The following is a 20,095-nucleotide window of genomic DNA, read 5'->3' as shown; positions in this document are numbered from 1 at the left end:
TGTGTTTCCACCCCTGGGGCAGTCGGTGTTAGGTGTACTGCAGACCCCTCCAGGTGAAAGCAAACTGAGGCCTGCACTCTACTGCCAGAGGAATGGAGAAAAATGCATTGCTGATGTTAATGGTGGCGTACCACTTTGCTGCCTTGGACTCCAGCTCTTACTGGAGTTCCAGCATGTCCGGTACAGCAGCACTCAGTGGTAGAGTCATTTCATTCAATGCATGATAGCCAATGGTTAATCTCCATTCTCCTTCAGATTTACGCACAGGCCAGACGGGGCTGTTGAACGGTGAGTAGGTTTTTCTGCCCACCCCTTGGCACTCCAGCACACGGATCATCTTGTGAATGGGGATCACGGCATCTCGATTCGTCCGGTACTGCCGGCGGTGCACTGTGGAGGTGGCAAATGGCACCTGTTGCTCTTTCACCCTGAGGAGTCCCACTGCAGATGGGTTTTCTGATAACCCAGGCAGGGTGTTCAACTGCTTAATGTCTTCTGCTGCCACAGCAGCTATTCCAAAAGCCCACCTGAGTCCCTTTGGGTCTTTGTAATAGCCGTTCCTGAGGAAGTCTACGCCTAGAATACATGGTGCCTCTGGGCCAGTCACAATTGGATGTTACTGCCACTTTTCTCAGTCAGGCTCACCTCAGCCTCCAGCAAAGTCAATTCCTGAGATCCCCCCATAACCCCAGCAATTGAAACAGGTTCCTCCCTGACATGTCCCGATGGTATTAATGTACACTGTGAACCAGTGTCAACCAATGCTCTGTGTTCCTGTGGCTCTAATGTTCCAGACCATTGGATCCACACTGTCCAAAAGATCCGTTTTTCTGGTGCCTCTACCTGGCTAGAGGCAGGGCCCCTCTAGCCCTGGTTATTATTTCTCCCCTGGGCAAACATACTGGAGGTTCCTTCAAGGGGATCTGACAGATCATCCTCCCTTCTGTAATACCCTTCATCTTGGTCATGGGAGGCTGAGGCTACCTTCACTTTAGTGGAGCTCCCAGGGTTAGTGTTTCCTTTCTTGAGTTGACGCACCATGCTGCCAGGACAGAAGTGGGTTTCCCATCCCACCTTCTCATGTCTTCCCCGTGGTCACGCAGAAAAAACCACAGGTCACCACGTGGGGTGTACCCTCTCTCCCTAGCTGGGGGGTGTTGGACTCTAGTTTTGGGGTCCATGACTCGCACTGGTGCTGCACAGATCTTCCTCACCTCTTCCCTTATCTCCTTCATCTCCTCTTTGAGGTCCTTAACCACAGCAGAGGCATGAGCCTGCACCGGGTCAGCCATCATACTCTCAAAATTTCTGAGCCTGTTGGCAACAGAACCCACTGTCACTTGGTTGGTATCAGCATTAATCATTGCAATAAAGGGGGTATATTGAGATGGGCCCAGGTTTGCCATATTCCACAACATCTGCCCTGTGCACCTGACCTTGTCAGGGTCATTGTCATGCTGTCCATCCCTCCCAAAGAGCACCTCCAGTACTGCCACTTCTCTCAGCTGTTGGATCCCTTCCTCAAGGGTATTCCAACGCATTCTCTGGTGGTGCTCCTGAATTCTCTCTCTGTGGACAAACCTCTCTCTCACACTCATTAAAAGTCGCTCGCAGAGGGAAAGGAGGCCTGGCTCCCTTACAAATACCTGGTCCACACCTGAGTCCTGGGTCAAGGCTCCCAAATTCCTTGCCTCGGTACCATCCAGTTGCACACCTGTACCCATAAGGTCCCAGACCCGCAGTAACCAGGTTCTAAAAGCCTCACGGCTCCGTCATACAATGTCTTTTCGCAGGTTACAGAGACTCTCGTATGACAGGGACTCAGTGATGATCTCAACTTCTGGCTCCCCTGCTGGTTGTGAGGGGCCCCCTTCCTGACCTTTATTATCTAGGTGCCTTGTTTTCATCTTGGAATTCCTAGTTTCCAAAGGGGCAACTGCTGCTGGCTGTGAGTGCTCTTGCAGTTCAGCTGGAGCCTGGACAGATGTAACGTCTCTGGGTTCCACTGCTGCACCATCAGAGTCTCCCTCTTTAAGGCAGGGGCAGGGTTTCTCACCAGCTGGGGAAAGCTACTCCTTCAGCATCTGGCCTATTTCCTTCTCTAGAACCCCCACCCACACTGGGTGGTTCCTTTCTGAGGTGGGCTGTGGGGCAGGGTCAAACTCTGGGGTAATATCCCTAGTTTCTGGAACAGGGTCAGGCTCTGGGGTAACATTCCTAGTCTCTTGGACAGGATCAGGCTCTGGGGCAGCATCACTATTTCCTGGGGTAGGTATCAGGATTGTTATCCAAGTCAATCTCCCCTTATCTCTGAATGTTAGATAGAACAGGTTTAACAGGGATATCAGCAACACTAGCCACAGTATAATGTCATTAGCATTTAGAGCAGATTTGAACCCCTTGAAGACTGGTGGGGTGAACTTCAAAAACCGTGTAATGGGTTGGGAGAAAATTTCACTTGCTGCCACTTCTTCACAGTAAGTACCATTATTGATGTAGCCCCAGATTAAAAACAATTAGAGTGCGATAGGTCTGAATTCATGTGGCCATCTTCCAGAGAAAATTAAAAATCCATTAATTCCTCAACTGATCAACCCACAAAATGAACTGGATAATAGCCACAGTAGGCTTGGTTATGAGACTCATGTTTAAAAAAGGGCTTGCAAATGGAAGAGATATAGCAGTGACCACATGGAGGCCAATCCAGGTTAAGCTGGACAGCATGGTGTCACCTACCACAAGCTTGGGTAATTCAAGAACTGTTATTCCCTTTTCTACCCCTCTCTCAATGCCCTCAGGCAATGCCTCATGTTCCGGGCGCCAAAATCTGTCTCGGTTTGAAAGACAGGTATGTTCTAAGCAGAGGCGAGAACCCCTTTCCTGAGATGCAGAGTGCAACCTCCTCCCTTTTAATTATTATAGTTTCAAATCAGAGGCTGTCAGGCAGGAGATATGGGGATAGGAATAACAGTTCTTTACTGATATCTAACAAGGCAAAATAGCAGAAACAACAACAGATATAAAAATTGACAACAGAACAGAACAGTGTAGCTCAGTTCCAGTCTCTTTTAGCCACAGGCCCTCTCCCTCTGCACTCAGTTACCGGTGCTGTGGGTAGGGCAGGTCCCGCACAGTTGAAGACGACTGGGTGATGGTGGCAGTGGCTCAGGGGTGAGAGGAATGGAGGAGGGATTCCCCCCTCACGGTGTCGGTTGTGGTGCTTGGCAGAGTGTCTGGAGGTAGTAGGATGAGGTGGGAGAGCAGCAGAGCAAGGTCTAATGGCTGGGAGCATGGATCTCAGTGCTGGGCTGGTAGGGGAGATGCTAGCTCAGAGCATGGGCCGTCCTCCTCTCACTCCATGAGCGAAGCCAAAGCTAGAGCCCCGTCCCCCCCAGACCCCTCTCCCACCTTTCCTTTTCCGGTCTCCCCCATCCATCCACCCCCCCCCCCGCAAGAGAACATGATAGTTACCAAGGTGTAGCCACAAATACTTAGCATAACAATGGGAGAAATTCCACAGAAAGAAAAGGGAACAATTCAACCCCCAACACTCCCACAGGAGACAGTTCTCTGCTGACTTCTCCAGTGTGAGTCAATCTCACGAGCAACAGTCCCCCTCAAACTGCTGCAGCATGGGTCACTCTTTCACAGGGTGCAGTCCTTGAAAGACAGGGTGCTCCAGCATAGGAGCAGGACTGCTCTCTCCACCAGGTCTCTCACAGGATCACAGACTACTCTCAGGCATCCACCTGCTATGGCGTGGGTCTCCTCCACGGGCTGCAGGTGGATCTTTGCATCCCCCATGGATCTCCATGGGCTGCAGGAGGACAGCCTGCTTCACCATGGTTTTCACCATGGGCTGCAGAGGAATCAGCTCTGGCACCTGGAGCATCTCCTCCCCCTCCTTCTTCACTAACCTTGGTGTCTGCATAATTGTTCCTCTCATGTGTTCTCACTCAGCTCTTCTCTGGCCTGAATTAAAACTGCATCACCACATTTGTTTTGATTTCTTCTTAAATATATTATCACAGAGGCATTATCAACATTTCTAATTGGCCCAGCCTTGGCCAGCAGCACATCCATCTTTTGGAGCCACCAGGGATTGGCTCTGCCAGACATGGTGGAAACTTCTAGCAGCTTCTCACAGAAGCCACCTCTGTGGCCCTGCCACTACCAAAAACCAGGCCATGCAAAACCAATACAGCTACTCAGGGTGTGGAGGATGTAGAGGAGTTGGGAAGGGAGTTGAGCCTAGAAAGAAGGATGGGAGAAGGTGTTTTTTAGTTTTGTCTTTTTCCCACTACCTGAATTTAGTTTTAATTTGCAGTAAATTAATTTTTTCCCAAGACATAAGTTTTGCCAGTGATGGTAAATCATAAGGAATGACCCTGGTTTTATCTTGACCCATGAACTTTTACATCTTATTTTCTCCCCCTGTCCTGTTGAGGGAAGAAAGAGCAGTTGAGTGGGCATCTGGCAGCCAGTCAAGATCAACCCACCATAGTTACCAAATAAAATTTGTGGTTCTGTAAAAAATAGCTGCAAACTAGCTTGTGGAGCACAGAAATGGCAGCAATGCTATGGCTATATGCCAGCCCAAGCACATGGTCATTGTTATAAAAAATGTTCCCTGCAACACCAAAGTATCATGATAAGTGATACAGCAAACAGAGAAAGCTGACAGTGGCCACTAACCAGCTCTGTACTCTATTACACAGTAAAGTAAGCAAGCCCCATGACCAACACAGGAGCCTGCCAATTAACAACTGAACAACTCTAAATGCAGTCTAATATGTTCTCATCAAACTTGTCATTATCTTAAACCCTATATTAAGGACTATGGTGGGTTGATCTCAGCCAACAGTCAAACACCCACAAAGCTGCTCACTCACTGCTCTCTCCCACAGAATGGAGAGAAAATAGAAGGAAGGCAAGAAGAGTTATGGATGGAGATAACGTCAAATAGGGAGAGCATAAAAGCAAAGCAAAAAGAGGAATTAATTCACTACTTCCCATTGTCAGGCAGATGTTTAGCCACTTCCTGGGAAGCAGGGCCTCAGTATTCATATAAGATGCTTAGGAAGACAAATGCCATAAACACAAACATCTCCCCTCACCTCCTTTTTCCGAGCTTTTATTGCTGAGCCCAATGTTGTATGGTATGGAATATAATTTAATTTCAGGTCAGCTGTCCTAGCGGTGTCTCCTCCCAACCCTACTCACTGGGTAGAGGGCAGGGGACAGTGGGAAAGAGAAAACCTTGATGATATGCAGCCTCTTCTCAGTAGTAACAAAAACATTGGTGTGTTATCAGCACTTTTATTCACAAAGCACAGCACCATATGGGGTGCTATGAATAAAATTAGCCTCATCCCAACCAGACACTTTACAATCCCTGATTGGACAAAGCTAAACAGGAAAAGTATTATGATATTTAAATTATCACAGGTATCGTAGGTTAGGTTCTGCTCTCTCACTAGGCTGGATTCTGCTCCATCATTGACTTTATTCAGATGGAAAACACATTTACAAATTTTGGCCATAATATTTGAACCTGATCTTAATTTTCTTATGTAGGAAAAATTTCTAGGGTGAGATCTAGATAAGACTTCTTAGGCACATCAAACTAAAGCTTTGTGACACGCAAAGGTGAACATAAAGAGGTAGATGCTTCCTCCTCTAAATTATGGAGCTATTTTATCTATGTGACATCATATCAATGAGTTGCAAACCAATTTTGCTAGGAGATGCTCTGAAAGAAGGAGATGAGGGCATGATTGTATTCTTTAAGATTAACTTGAGAGATATTCTTTCAAAAAGAAAATAAGTTTTTGTCTTCTAGTCTCTTGGGAGAAGGTGATAATGGTGGTATTTTATCATGACCAATCAATTTAGCACTGTTAAAAATCGTTCTTGTTTAGAAAGCAGTTTAATGATATTTTATTTGATTAATTCCATATTTCCACAGGATGTTAGAAATTCAAGAAATGGCTAATGTCCCATGTAAAAAATCCACAGACCTGAAGGTACTTAGTATCATGAAAGAGCTCAAGCAGCCAAATTCTTCCTTCCTTTTGCATCCTAAAAATGCTGAAAGCAAAGAAAATGTTTTATTCTGTGAAATTATACATCTGTCAAGATGGCCCCAGTTGTGTCCCCACTGCAGTCAGTGGGAGTTTCCCATTCCCTTTTGAGTGGGCTACATTAAACCCTCTATCACTGACTTTTGGATAGAAACCAAGAACCTGAAGCTGAAACATTCTCTCTGGTTAGCAGATCCACTGAGATCAGTGTTATAAAGCTGGATGAATTAACTTCAAATTTCTAGAACATCAAAATATACTTGGTGCAGCAGAAGAAAAACCTGAAATTAATCATAGGATGCAGTCTCTTTTATTTTTTTTTTTAAGATCCAAAGAAAACAGAATTCCTTGAAATGGAAAGTTAACTGTCCAGATGGAAGCTTATATGTGCAATTAAAAAATATATTTTATAATATCACTTTAACAAGATCCATATAGATAGGTATCTATCAGATAACTCATCATTAATATAGTAGTATTTCTTATCTGTTCCCTATGGCTACTTGCCGCTGGTTATTTTGGGGGTTTCCGTGAGACCCCGAGACTGCCCCAGCAGTCCTCCGTGACAGGACATGCTTTCAAGCCTTGCCCAGATAGAATCTGGCTTGCAACGTGCCTCAAGCCAGCAGAGTGAAGAGATCGGAACATGAAGAGAGGCACAATTCCATAGTGTATTCTATGAAGGTATCCAGTCCAGCATATTCAACAGTTGGGGTTTCTAAAGGGCTTTTTATATGTTTTGGGGGTTTTACATTTTGCACCAATTACCAAGGGAGTTCTAAATGCTAACCAATCCACGAAGGACTTTAGATTCAAAACTAGCCTATTAATACAAAAGGAAAATGAACCACTAATATTACAGAAAGATAACACAGGGGTCTACTAAGGGGAGTTGAATACCTTTTGGTATTTGTCACTAAGCAAGCAGTTTTTATCTTTAAGGTATCATCTTCCATGGGGCCTATTCCAGGGCCACAGAGAGGTTTTTTGCTTTGGGAATGTTTTCTGCTCCATCCACAGCTACTATATTTGCTTAAACAGATATAACCAAAAAGCCCCAATGTATTACTAAAAAGTTTTATTGAGGCAGTTTAGACACTGGCTTTTCATTTTCTTAAGTAATTGTAAATCCATTTTTTTCATAAACAAGAATATAAATATGATTTAAAGTTGGATTATATTAATAAATAAAATCATAATATCAGATGACTGGAGTAATTTTTGAAAGAAAAAATCTCTATATAGGTTTTGTTTTGCACTGTTCTGTGTTCTGCATCAGTAGAAAAAAGGTTATAGCATAACGAGACCATGCAAATTAAGTGAAATCATCAAAAGTATAGTGAAGAAGTGGATAAAATATGACCATCAGTATAATGACCAAGGAGTAGAGAATTTAAATGTTTAATGCTTGCACATTCAAGTTCAATTTCCTGTCATCTTTTTGAATGGGTAGATTGAGACTATTGAAAGACCAGAATGAGATCTCTGTTTTGGATCAAAAGTTTTACCAACATTCTTTAACAGGCTGTTCAGATATACCTTTCTAGTCTACATTGACGCCTTTCTGGGACTACCTAAAAACAGAAGTCAAACATAATTAAGAGAATAAAAAGAGGTTATATTTATTGAAGGGCCTTCAGGTACATTTTGGGCAGATGAAGAACCCCCCCAGGGGCTACATCTCAAAAATGGACCACAGGTCACAGGTTTTCATACTCTTATAATTTTGGTTCATTTGTGTTGCTGTTTGCTATAGGGAGCGGCGAAGAAATTGCAGCGACACGGCTTCCTCTCAGGAGATAGGAGGAGTGATTTACTGCAAAAGTACACACATTTTATAGACTAGTTCACTAAACCGAGAACAGTATCAACTCATTGGTCCAAGAAAGGCAACACCTCCTACAAACATGCTTCCATCAAAATATCAAGTCTCTCACACACACATCCTGTCAACAACACCAGGTGCAACTTTTGTTATTCTTTCCCCTCTGTTCTCCTTCAAGCGCCTAGGAAAACTACTGTTTTCCCAGGCTCCAGTATCCACACATTTGCATATTGGGGGTTAATCTTCCAATTACAGCTTCAGGTAATGAAGTCATTTTACCCCAAGTTTGCTCCTCCCCAAATCACTTTTGTTTACTTTTCTCAGGGCCTGAGACAGTAAGGTGTCCTTGATTCCCAGGCTTAGAGAGGAATTGTTTTGTCTGACCAAAATGGGAAAGCAGTAGCTAATACTATACGGAGTTTAGAGTTATACACTAAAGAATTGCAGGATTACAAATGTATAAAAAATATAAAAGCTAAATTCCTAAGGCATCAACATTAGTTTATTTTTAAAATAAATAGTGGGAGTGATGGAGGAGAGTGATAACTCCCATATTCTGTGTTTTCAATGAGTGGCCTTTTTGCCCTGCTGCACTTTCTTGATGGCAGCTCCTCATGTCTCAGTCATGATGGAAACTTAGAGTACAACAGAAACACAGCAACAATATGAATTGCAGTATGTGTATATTTTACTGCATGGTCTTTCCCCCTGAAATCAATGTGGTCTAAAAACACCCTCCACTCTAAATCCCTTTACTACTGAGGCACTCTTGAAAAAACACTACACTTAAAAAATAAAAATCCAAAACCCAAACAGAATAATTTTGTTGTGAAGCGTTTTGCTTCTGTTTGCAAATTCACTATAGTCTTTAAAATATATTAGTCTCATTTAATAATATAAAGTGCAACACTATGTTAAGAACAATGGTATTTTACTTATAGTGCATTATCTTATTGTTATAAGTACATATATTATTGGCTTTTTGCAAATATTAAAATGAATGCTATATGTATAATGTTGGACAACTTTTCTGTATGAATATAGTTTATTTTAGTTCTGCTATTAACAAAACTTAGAAATAGTAATGTGATAAATATATTTTTCTTGGACTATGGCATAGTGATGTAAAAGCTTTTGTTCATGTAACTAACTCAAATTGTTAAAAGATAATCAGGAAATTCTTCACATTCTTGGATTATCCTATCTGATGAAGATAGCTGGTGACGGACACCAGGACCCCCAGGGAAGAAATTTATTGATCCTCTGCGACAAGACGGAGCCACAAAGAGAAATAAAAAAAGTAAATTAACAGGATGGAAGGGGGGGCAGGTTGGGGGGAATTCAAAGGAATATTTTTGAATAATGCATGAAGGTCTATGAATATGTAATGGACTGATGTATTTAAGGGGTGTCTCCAAAACAGTAGGTGTGCTCTTCGCTGAATGTCCAACACCCAGCTGTATCAACCCTTTGCTTTATTACCTTTGTTTCCTATTTGTCTTTTTTAAGTAAATCTTTTAAAATTACCAAGAAAGTGAACCTCATTTTTCACACTTTAAATAAAAAACGGGAAAAATATAGGCACTATAAATAATGAATACATATACTTGTCTTGTTTTAAGACAATTTGAAAGGAGAAAGACTCTGGAATGAGTTGCCTCATAACAATTTGCTAACAAACAGAACAGCAACAGACAGAAAAATAACAGTAAATAACTGGTAGATACCAAACTGCTGAATCTCACCAACCTCACGGGAACAGAGACCTGAAATGCCAGAAATACCCTTCTCACGATGGTACCTGCCAGAGGCCGGTATGTGGCTTGAAAGACAATGGGAAGATGAGGTTACACCCCTTCCAAGGTGGTGCCCTCCAGGAGGCTCCTTGGCCCCAGGGACAAAGATACAAGATGCTGGCAATCCATACTGGAAAAGCAGGAGCCTACAGCGCAGTTCTAGTGGCAGATGAAGACTTGCTGGCTCATATGGGGGTCCATACCGCTGCCTGCTTGTGAAAAATGAAACCCTCTCCTCAGCTGAATTTTTCAAAATGTAATAAAGGACAACAGGGGACAAAATCAATAAAGCAAAAGTCAGTGCTGGGTGCATAGCTGTAGCCAGAGGCACACTGGCTAACAATAGCAACCCTTCTTATATACCCTTTCTATTGCATCAGTCAAATACATGTTCATAAACGATTATACATATTCAAACATTTCCCTGAAACAGTTTGGATGTTCCAGAACTTTTTTGCATGGCCCCTCCTCTGATCTGCCTTTTTAGAGCACGTGCAGTAATCATGGATGTGGTTTTGAGGTTCGTGTGTCACCTCCTCACAACGGCCTCCTGTTCTGTGGTTTCAGCAGGTGACAGTTATTGTTAGTTGAAGTGTCAGTAGCAGGGGTCCCCATCACATCCATTCCTCAAATGTTATCTGACCATGCAGATGGTTTAGTTATTTCAGTTATTGCAAGTTAACCACAAGTACTCTAAATCAACATCAGCTACTTCACAAGTATGAGTTATTTTAATTATTGCCAGTTAGCCACAAAAATAAAAGCATTAGTTATTATTTCACAACTATAGCTAGTTCTGCAAAAATTAACTCTTGGGGAAGATGAAAATAGAAAACCTTATAAATATGATTGCCTGGCAAAAGATTTTGAGAATATGGAAACTATAAGCAAGATCGAAATGAAAGCCATCTTTGAGATACCAAACCTTAGTTACTAAACAACTAGAAAACAACAGTATGGCCAGTTGAAAATAATCCCCTCTTGATTGAACAATCCCCTCTGCTTGCAGACAGGTCCAAAGGGCAGAGATGACCCTACTAGCTTGGTAAAAGGGGTCCAAAGAGTAGTTTTTAAGGTTTAAAGTGTAACACAGTATGGTAATGTAGTGATCTTTATAGGCTGTATGTAAATGCCATAGAATTTGTATCTTGTATTAGATTGGTTAGTGAAAATTAGAATATTCAACACAGAAGATTTATTGTATTGTAACGGGAACCTCACTCTCTTATGCTCTCACTTCTCTTACTTTACTCTCTTACCGCTCTTACCTCTCTGATGCTCTTACTTTTACTCTCTTACTTCTTACCTCTTACCCCTTGCCCTCTCTTTACTCTTTTTACTCTTACCCTCCTGTTCTCACAGGCCTGCTCCGAGCTGCTGCTGGCAGCTCCAAGCAGGGCCCTTTTACCTATGCCCTATGCAATAAACCATAAGTTCCAACATCTGGCTTTAGAAATCTCTCCATCAGTCCCAACCGTCTAGACCAGCCGCCTCCCACAATTAACATTATATTATAATGCACAACACATAGCATCCACTTTAATATTTTCGAAAGCCAAAACTATAATATATGTTTCTCACACTACTGCTTCCTCCTGCCGTTTGCTGGGCTCTGCTGCTGCTGTGCTCTGTAGTGCAGCTGTGGTGGAGGGGGAAGGACTGATCTGTTGGCACTGGCATGGAGTGGCCTGACCCCAGGAACTCGCTTGCTTTTTTTCCCTCGATGTTTGCGAAGTTCACTTTGAAACACTTTCTAATTGCGAAATGCAGTCTTTACAAGTGGCTACAGTTGCAAACCCCAAAAAAACACCACCTTCGAAACAGAGCTCCTGCCTTCAGCAAAAGCTGCCATGAAAAGGTGAGCCTCCGCTTCTCTAGTCTTCTCTTCTGGAGCAGGGGCTGATGGATCTGGGCTGGGTTGCTGGAGCAGGGCCACCCATGGCGAGAGGCAGGCACCTTCAGAATTCACCCTAAGGCAGTTCAAAACCACTAACTGAGTCTCTCTGAGACAAGGAAAAAAACCTACACAAAACTGAAAAGACAACCCAAAAAGGGAGAAACCTCTGCTTAAGCAAAGACCAAACAGCCACAGAGCAAATATCACGCAGCAAAAGGGGGCAAGCTGTATGCTTGAGCAGACTTTAAAAGCGCCAGCAAAACCACTCCCCCGACCTCGTGATTCTGTTCCTGGGTGCACCACTCATCCTTAAAACGACAGTAACAATTTTGGGCACAGATAAATACGGAATACAGTATTGTTTTTGGGATACCCACAATAATAGGTTTATTTTTTATTGTTGTAGCCTGATAAAATAAAATTATACCAGTTTTTGAAAAAGAATGAATATCAAATATTTGCTTACAAGTGAACCTTGTTAAGAAAAAAAAAATACATTAGAATAATAAATGGAATGCTTATTAAACTTTTTTTAATTTAGAGCCTGATTCAATAAATTGATGTTAATTGGCTTTATGGTTGCTATTTTATGGAAATACTTTTTAAATTTTATTTGACAAATACTGCAGCTTTAACAAAGAAAGACTGAATTGTCTTAACAAAGAAAGACTGAATTGTCTTAACAAAGAAGATGAAGGCTGTGTGTTGCTTACAAGAGAATAACGACCTTCCAGGTCTTTTAAATCCACAATAAATGTAGAGCAGGTCCTGAGTGGCCTTTGTTTTCAATGTGTTTTGCAAGATTTTGGGGTTTTTTTCTGCATTAAATATGCCAAAATAATTTACAGATCACTATTACTGATAGTTTTCCTTGTTTTTTGATTGTCTGTGAAAAGCAGCAGATGAGACCAAGTCTTCAGAGCAGAAAGGAGGGACAGGAAGAGAATGTATATACATACAGTGTGCCAGTGTCTGTAAATTGGTGTATGACAGCAAGCCAGGAGAAACCCTCAGTATTCATTTGCATGCTAAAGAATATCCAGGATAAAATCAAAGGATTTAGACCTGACATTCATTATTCAGTTCACAGGTTTCATGAAGGAAAGTTTATTTTCCATTCATAGATGAAAAGTTTTCTGAGATAAATAAAGGCTGGCTTAGTGTTCACAGTAAATACATATCTTTCCTGTATTTCTTATGAACTTATATGCTTACTAAACAGATATTTGCTGCCAAATTAGTATATTTTTCTCCTCAACAATTCAAAAGAAAAACATCTATCACACTTACTATGTAGCACTTGTAAAATGTGTTTATTTAATTCCAAAATTTTACTTTCTGTAAATAAAATTATAGCTCATGTTAAAAAACAATTTTAAAAGCTATCAATAAATACATAAGAAAGATTTTTATATCTTTCTATCTTATATAGACAGCCATATTTTTCTACCTACTGTATGCATCAAGTAGTATTTTTCATGCAGTGTGAAAAACACAAGCAACTTTTACATGTGAGTTTGCATGTAGTGAATTTATAACATACCACCAGTTTATTTTCATAATCTAATAGGTTCATAAAAGATTTTGGTGATGCTTAGAATCCAAGTATTGATAGCTGGTACTGTTGAAAACTCCTAATCTAATAAAATTTAAAATAAACTAAGCCTTCTCTTTTAATGAAAGCTAGCACAATGCTTTGACTTGTCTTTTGACGCTGGCCCAATGCCAGGCACCCACAAGAATTGTTCACTCACTCTCCCTTGCCACAGCTGGGCAGTGGAGAGGGAAAAAATATTTAATGAAGGGTTCATGAGTGAGATATGGACCAGGACAAAACACTTCAAGGGCAAAACAGGCTCAACTTAAGGTTGCAAAGTGAATTTATTACTAACAGAGTCAGAGGATGATAGAGAAGTAAAATAAGCCCTTAAAACACCATTTTTGCCAGCCCCTCCCTCCTTCTCACTGACAGCGCAGGGAGACAGGGCATTGGGGTTTTGGTCAGTTCATCACCAAGATTTTCTTCTGCTTCTCTGGGAGAGGAGTCCTTCCCCTGTGAGACCGTGGGGTCTGTCCCATGGGAGACAGCTCTCCATGAACTTCTCCAGCATGGGTCCACTCTCACAAGCAGCAGTCCTACTGCACCTGCTGCAACTTGAGTCCCTCCTATGGGCACACAGTCCTCCCAAAATTGCTGTGATGTGGGTGTCTCATTCCACAAGGTGAAGTCCTTCGAACAGGCTGCTCCAGCCTGGAAACAGGGGCTCCCTCTCCACCAGGTCTTCCACTGGATCACAGCCTCCTCCAGGCATCCACCTGCTCTGGTGTAGGGAACCTCCCCCATGAACTGCAGGTGGATCTCTGCATGGGTCTCTGTGGACCCATGGGCTGCAGAGGCACAACCTGCTTCATCATGGTCTTCACCATGGCCTGCAGAGGAATCTCGGCTCCGGCACCTGCAGCACCTCTTCCCCTTCCTTCTCCACTGACCTTGGTGTCACCTTGTTGTTCTCCCTCACATGTTCTCACCTCCTCCTCTTCTCTGACTAGAAGAAGCAAAACTATGTGACTTTCTGTTACGTGGGGGGATCGTGGGTCAGAGACACAGACGCCACGAACTCTCAGTGATCTATATGACAAAAAGCCCTTTATTGTTCCCGGACCCTTCTTAAATAGAGGGTTTGAATCTCCTGGATCATGACAGCTGATTGGTTGGGACTTTGGACTGCCCAGCTCTCTGACCAGTGAGGTGTCTGCAGCTTGGGATGGAACCTCATTGGGTGAAGTCTCTGTTTGGGTTTGTGTCTTGGTTTGAAAGACAGGTATGCTCTAAGGAAAGGCAAGAGCCCCCTTCCTGAGATGCGGAATGCAACCCCCTCCCTTTTAATTATTTTAGGTCCAAATCAGAAGCCTTCAGGCAGGAGATGTGGGGATAAGAATAACAGTTCTTTACTGATATCTAACAAGGCAGAAAAAACAACAACAGCTATAAAAATTGGCAAGAGAACAGAACAGTATAACTCAGTTCCAGTCCCTTTTGGCCGCAGGCCGTCTCCCTGCACTCAGTTACCGGTGCTGGGGGCAGGGCAGGTCCCGGGCAGTTGAAGAGCGGCTGGAGTGATGGTGGCGGCCCAGGGGTGAGAGGGATGGGAAAGTGACTCCCCCTCACAGTGTCGGTCGTGGTGCTCGGCAGGGTGTCCGGAGATAGTAGGGTGAGATGGGAGAGTAGCAGAGCGATGTCCAACGGCAGGGAGCGTGGATCTCAGTGCTGGGATGGCAGGGGAGATGACAGATCGGAGCCCGGGCTGTCCTCCCACTCCATGAGCCAAACGAGAGAGAGTCCTCCGCTCCCAGACCCCCCGTCCCACCTTTCCTCCGCTCCCAGACCCCCGTCCCACCTTTCCTTTTCCGGTTCCCCCCCCCTCCCCCTCCAGCCACCCCCTTAGGAGAGAACATTATCTGTCGTTTCAAGGTGTAGCCACAATTACTTAGCATAACAATGGGAGAAAATTCCACTGAAAGAAAAGGGAATAGTTCAACCTCCAACACACAGACAGCATGAATTTAATTTGAATGAGGCTTTTAACCTAATTTAATAAGCTTAGCTCTCCCTGTTGGCGATGTGTTCCATGTATCACTGGAGCTGCAGCACTTAAGTTCAGGAGCTGTCAGGTGAAACCACTACCCTTTGGTCTAGCATGTTAAATTTAACTAGTTAAAGTTACAAATTACAACTTAACTCTATAAATAAGAAAATATTTAACCTTTTAAACTGAAATTATAACTTATCTCTATAAATAGAAATATTCAACTTTAGAACTGTGAGAAAACACCAGCTTAAACGAACAAACAATTTGTAAACAAATAAATCTTAAAGTAAACTTTTATTTTTAAAGTCCTGGAATTCTATGAGGTAGGTGAAGAAGTTGTTTCAATCATTGTTCTACACATGGCTCCACCACATCCATTGAGGAGCTATCAGGGGGATGGCTGCCTGTGGTCCCAGGCAGGATGAACACATCTGGCAGGTACCCAATGTGTTCCGGTGTCTGTGGAAACACACGCATATTTCCATCCCCAGGTAATAAGACCCCAAGGACCTCCCCATGTATTGGTGAGGAGGTCTCTCACCGTTACCTTGGGCATGGGCAGCTGAACAGCACAGGATGATTGTAGTGATAGGAAGTGATTTAAAATGACTGGGTTCTGGGAGAAATTAACTCAGGATCACCTTTTAGGAGGTCAAAAAAAGGTGCTAATTGTGAGTTGGCTAATCCTAGATATGGTCTGAACCAGTTGATAGTACCCAAAAGTTTCTGTGCATCATTTACAGTTTGAATCTTAATTGAAAATTGAATACTTTGTGTCTGCATAGTCTGATTCATTAGTCCCAAATATTTCCAGGGTGCTTGCTGCTGCACCTTCTCTGGTGCTACCTGCAGCCCAAATGTTTTTAATGCTTGCAACAGACTTGTCTGAATCTGTGAGAGTTCTTCCTTTGTTTCGGTTGCTATCAAAATATTGTCCAAACAATGATAACAGTATGCCCCTGGAAATTGTTCTCTCACAGATGAGAGTGCTTGTGCCACATACCACTGAGAGATCATATGTGGAGGGAGCAGAAAACACAGAAGAAAGTTTCCCTGCATCCTCAGAACAAGCTCCTTGGAAAACCATAGCTTAGAGAAAAGAAATGGCTTGTGAAATGACGAATACAAAAGGGATTTAGCTTCCCCCCCCCCCCTTGGAAGACCCTCTTATCTATTTTCAATATTAGTGGTTCATTCTCTTTTAGTATCCATAGGCCAGCTTTGAATGTTAAATCCCTCAGGGATTGGTTAGAAAGTAGAATTCCCTTGGTAATTGGTGCAAATTGTAAAACCCTCAAAAGATATAAAAACCCCTGTAAAACAATAGCCCTTGGTATATGCTAGATAGGATGCCTTCATAGAATAAACTATGGATTTGTGCCTTTCTGCATATGCTGGTCTCTTTTCCCCGCTGGTCTGAGAGCTCACCGCGAGCCAGAATTCTATCTGGGCAAGGCTCGGGAATTTGCTCCATCGCTGAGGGCTGCAAAAGCAGTCTCCAGTATCCCAAAGGGACCCCGAAACCCCACCAGTGACAATCATAGGATTGTTCTTCATGCCTTGGGGAAGAACATGCCATTGATAACGTTGCCCTGGTGCAGCGTTATTAATGGAAGGCACTGTAAAAGCAAACTTTGGGGTATCGCCTGGGTGCAATGGAATAGAGAAAAAACAATCTTTCAAGTCCACAAGCAGAATGTCCCAGGAGGCAGGTATCATTGTAGGGGATGGCATACCAGGTTGCAACGTGCCCATGCTCTCCATTATGGAATTAATTTTTCTCAGGTCATGGAGTAACCTCCACTTGCCAGATTTCTTTTTTATGACAAATACAGGGGTGTTCCAAGGGCTCAAACATGGCTCTATGTGTCCTTGAACCAGTTGTTTCTGTACCAGGGTTTTGAGGGAATCTTGTTTCTCCTTTTCAAGGGACCACTGTGGTATCCACACCGGCTGAGTAGTGAGCCACTTCAGAGCTAGTGTGGAACACCTTATGCCCTTTAATACAGTGGCCCTTGTTAAAAATCCATCCCCACCTGGACCCTCAATGCAGACAGAACATCCCTCCCCCACAGGTTCAGTGGAGCAGCATTGATGTATGGTCAAATTATAGCTGTCTGGCCTTCAGGATTTTTGATCAACGCAGGATTGCTACTCGAGCAGCTCTGTGTGGTTCCTCTGATGCCAGCAACAGTAGATTCTGCAGGTGTGGTAGGCCACAATGAAGGCCATATATTGGTAGAGATGATGGTGACATCTGCCTCCGTGTCAATCATCCCACTGACCTTGATCTGCAAGGGCTTTGCCTGATGCATTGTAACAGTACAAACCATATTAGGTCTTTGATCACCCATGACCTGAGTCCAGTAAACCTGGGGCTGTCCTGTTGATCCAAAGCCTCGGTCTCCTTGGTCCCTAGAATCTGCTTTGGGGACACAAGACTTAAAAGGAATAAGTTGTGCAATTTGAGTTTTTGGAGGGATAGTCATAGGTGGAGTAGGGGTTGACACCATGGCTTGCATTAGTCTTGTGAAATCTGCATCTATAACACTGGGGTAAACATAGATACCTTGCAGCATGGCACTGGATCTCCCTATAAGGAGAGCACTCAGTTCATTCCCTATAGGCCTCTGGGCCTCGAGAGGGACTTAATGTACCTGCAACGAGTTTGTGGTGATTGGGACTGAGGTGGAAACATCCATGCCAGCTGACCCTCTTGTCCTTGCTGTGAGCTGGTCACAGAGGCTTGTACTAGAGGATGGGAAAACACTTGTGTCGTCATGCATTTCCCCTTTGATTTCTGCTTCTCGTTTCCCTGGTCCTTAAGAGATTGTCTGTTAATATGATATTTTGATCTGCATACCTTGGGTGCATGTCTGGACCTGCCACATTGATCGCAGCTTAAATTTGCATTTCCCTGTCCTTGAAATTTCCCCCATGGGGCAGATTTGTGAGGACAGTTCATCTTTGTGTGGTCTTGTTGTCCACACCTGTAGCACTGAGTTGTTACTTTAACAGCAGCTGTAATAGTGTTAGCTAATATATTCATGTCATGTGAACCAGTTCCAACCTTAGCACGCACTTTAATAATTTCCTCTAGGGATAGATTTTCATTAGGCAATGCATATATAATCTTTCTACAGTCCTTGTTTGTGTTATCTCTTGCTAATTATAGTATTGTTGCGTTTCCTAGATACATTGTAAATGGTACATTCCGTGACCCCTGCTGTGCCCTGTATCTTGGTCCCTCTCCCCTCCTGGCCACACAGGGCTGGCCGGGATCCAATTTCTCCCCGCCCCCCTTTCCAGACCCTAGAAAAGGTCAGTACCCCCTGGCCTCTGTCTCTTTTCCTCTCTTTTCCTCTTTTTTCCCTTCCTTTCCCCCCTCCCTCTTTCCCTCGCTACCCACGAGAAATAAACCTGTAACTTTATTAGGGGAAAGAGCCTCTTTTGATATCTTATTTACATCCATGAGGCAAGGGCCCAGGGAAACTTCACCCTAACACCTGAGCTAGACCGGAGGAAGGGTGAAAAAACCCATTTTTGGGGCCAAGTAAAAGCCTCATAGTATTAATTGGCTCCTTGCTTTCCTGTTTATGATTTGTTTTTCCATAGCATCCTGCAAAAGTTCTATGAACTGCATATATAATTCGTTGGGGTTTTGTCTTATGCTTGAATATCTTTGGGTTGACACAGACAGGTTTGTGATCTTATTTAGGGCTCGCATCTCTAATTCTTTTACTTGGACTAGTATTGAAGAGTTCAGACAAGCTTCGGTTTGCGGATCTTCCATGGGGGGTAGTCCCATGAGCTGTGAGATTCCTGCCCCAAAGCATGGGTCCTGCTGTGAAATTCTTGAATTTTTTAGTCCCTGGTCCTCTGAATATGACCTCCAGGCCGATTCAAACATCAGATATTGCACTGGAGTACAGAGTAATTTTGCAATTTGATTTAAATCATAGGGGGTTAATTCAGTAGCAGTTATAAATCGAAGCATATTTACAACAGCAGGGGATCCCAATCCATATTTAGGAGCCAGTTGGTGTAGCTCTGAAACGATTTGCCAATTAAATGTTATGTATTTGACGGGTGTTGTTCCATTACCTTGTACAACTGGGAATCCTGCAGTTGTTCCCTCCCCATTTTTGCCAGTCCTCTTGTGATGGTGAAGACATGGGCACAGAAATTAGTTCAGCTCCCTTTATATCCCCACTTTCCATCGTTTTTTTTTTTTTTACCTCCATCCAGAAGATAATCGTGTCACGAGTGGGGATGGCATCTGATCGAAACATTAGTGGGGCTGGAGCTGATGCCGGCACTACTGCGAGTGCTTCCTCTCGGGGGTTGGCAGCAGGGTGGAGACTTGTGTTCCCTCTGTGGGTGTCTCATGTGTCCATTAGCGATGTGGTTCCTTGGGGCTGTTCCAGTCTCGGTTGCTGATGCGATGAGGCTGCAGAGGCTGTGGCAACAGCAGGAACAGGGCCGAAGTCAGGAGCAGGAGTGGGGTCTGGCTCCCTGGTGTTGGTATTTCCTGGTTCCGGTGCATTTCCGGGAGCGACATAGGCTCGGTATCCAGGCACCCGTAGTGACATCTCATTGGGGCCCGCCCCCGTGTGTCAGCAGCAGGCAGGCGTGGCCATCAGAGGCGGGGCTGTAGGTGCAGCTTGGCAGCCAACCAAATCAGCTCTGGGTAGGAGCGGTCGGGCATTTCCATGGTGATGAGGGGCATGGTTGCCTCCGGCGCGAGGGGTGAGGAGGTGGTGGTCCTGGGGGCCACATGGCGTGGGAGTGGGGCCCTGAGGCGATTGCCCAACATGACAGCTTGCAGCAGTGCAGGGCACTCCGGCCCGGCGCAACAGCTTGGAGTGGCTGCTGCGTGCCCCAGCACAGTGGGGCAGGGAGGT

The 20,095-nt window shown here is 43.8% G+C and overlaps 1 protein-coding gene and 1 long non-coding RNA gene across 2 annotated transcripts; both read right to left on the bottom strand.

Moving 5' to 3' along the window:
* Positions 1-12,895: 12,895 nt before the first annotated feature.
* On the bottom strand, positions 12,896-19,875 carry LOC148220213 (uncharacterized). Its single transcript, XR_015799113.1, has 2 exons — positions 19,430-19,875; positions 12,896-14,147 (listed from the first exon to the last, which is right to left on the bottom strand). It is a non-coding gene; the product is annotated as an uncharacterized LOC148220213 (long non-coding RNA).
* On the bottom strand, positions 14,527-19,377 carry LOC148220214 (endogenous retrovirus group K member 9 Gag polyprotein-like; the record flags this gene model as incomplete). Its single annotated transcript, XM_088155758.1, has 1 exon — positions 14,527-19,377. A coding segment is annotated over one exon (624 nt), but the record flags the coding sequence as incomplete, so codon positions are not given.
* Positions 19,876-20,095: the final 220 nt, after the last annotated feature.

The sequence above is a fragment of the Sturnus vulgaris genome, chromosome W, assembly GCF_052056855.1.
Source record: "Sturnus vulgaris isolate bStuVul1 chromosome W, bStuVul1.hap1, whole genome shotgun sequence".
NCBI classification, from domain to species: Eukaryota; Metazoa; Chordata; class Aves; order Passeriformes; family Sturnidae; genus Sturnus; species Sturnus vulgaris.
This window is presented reverse-complemented; position numbering and strand designations above follow the sequence as displayed.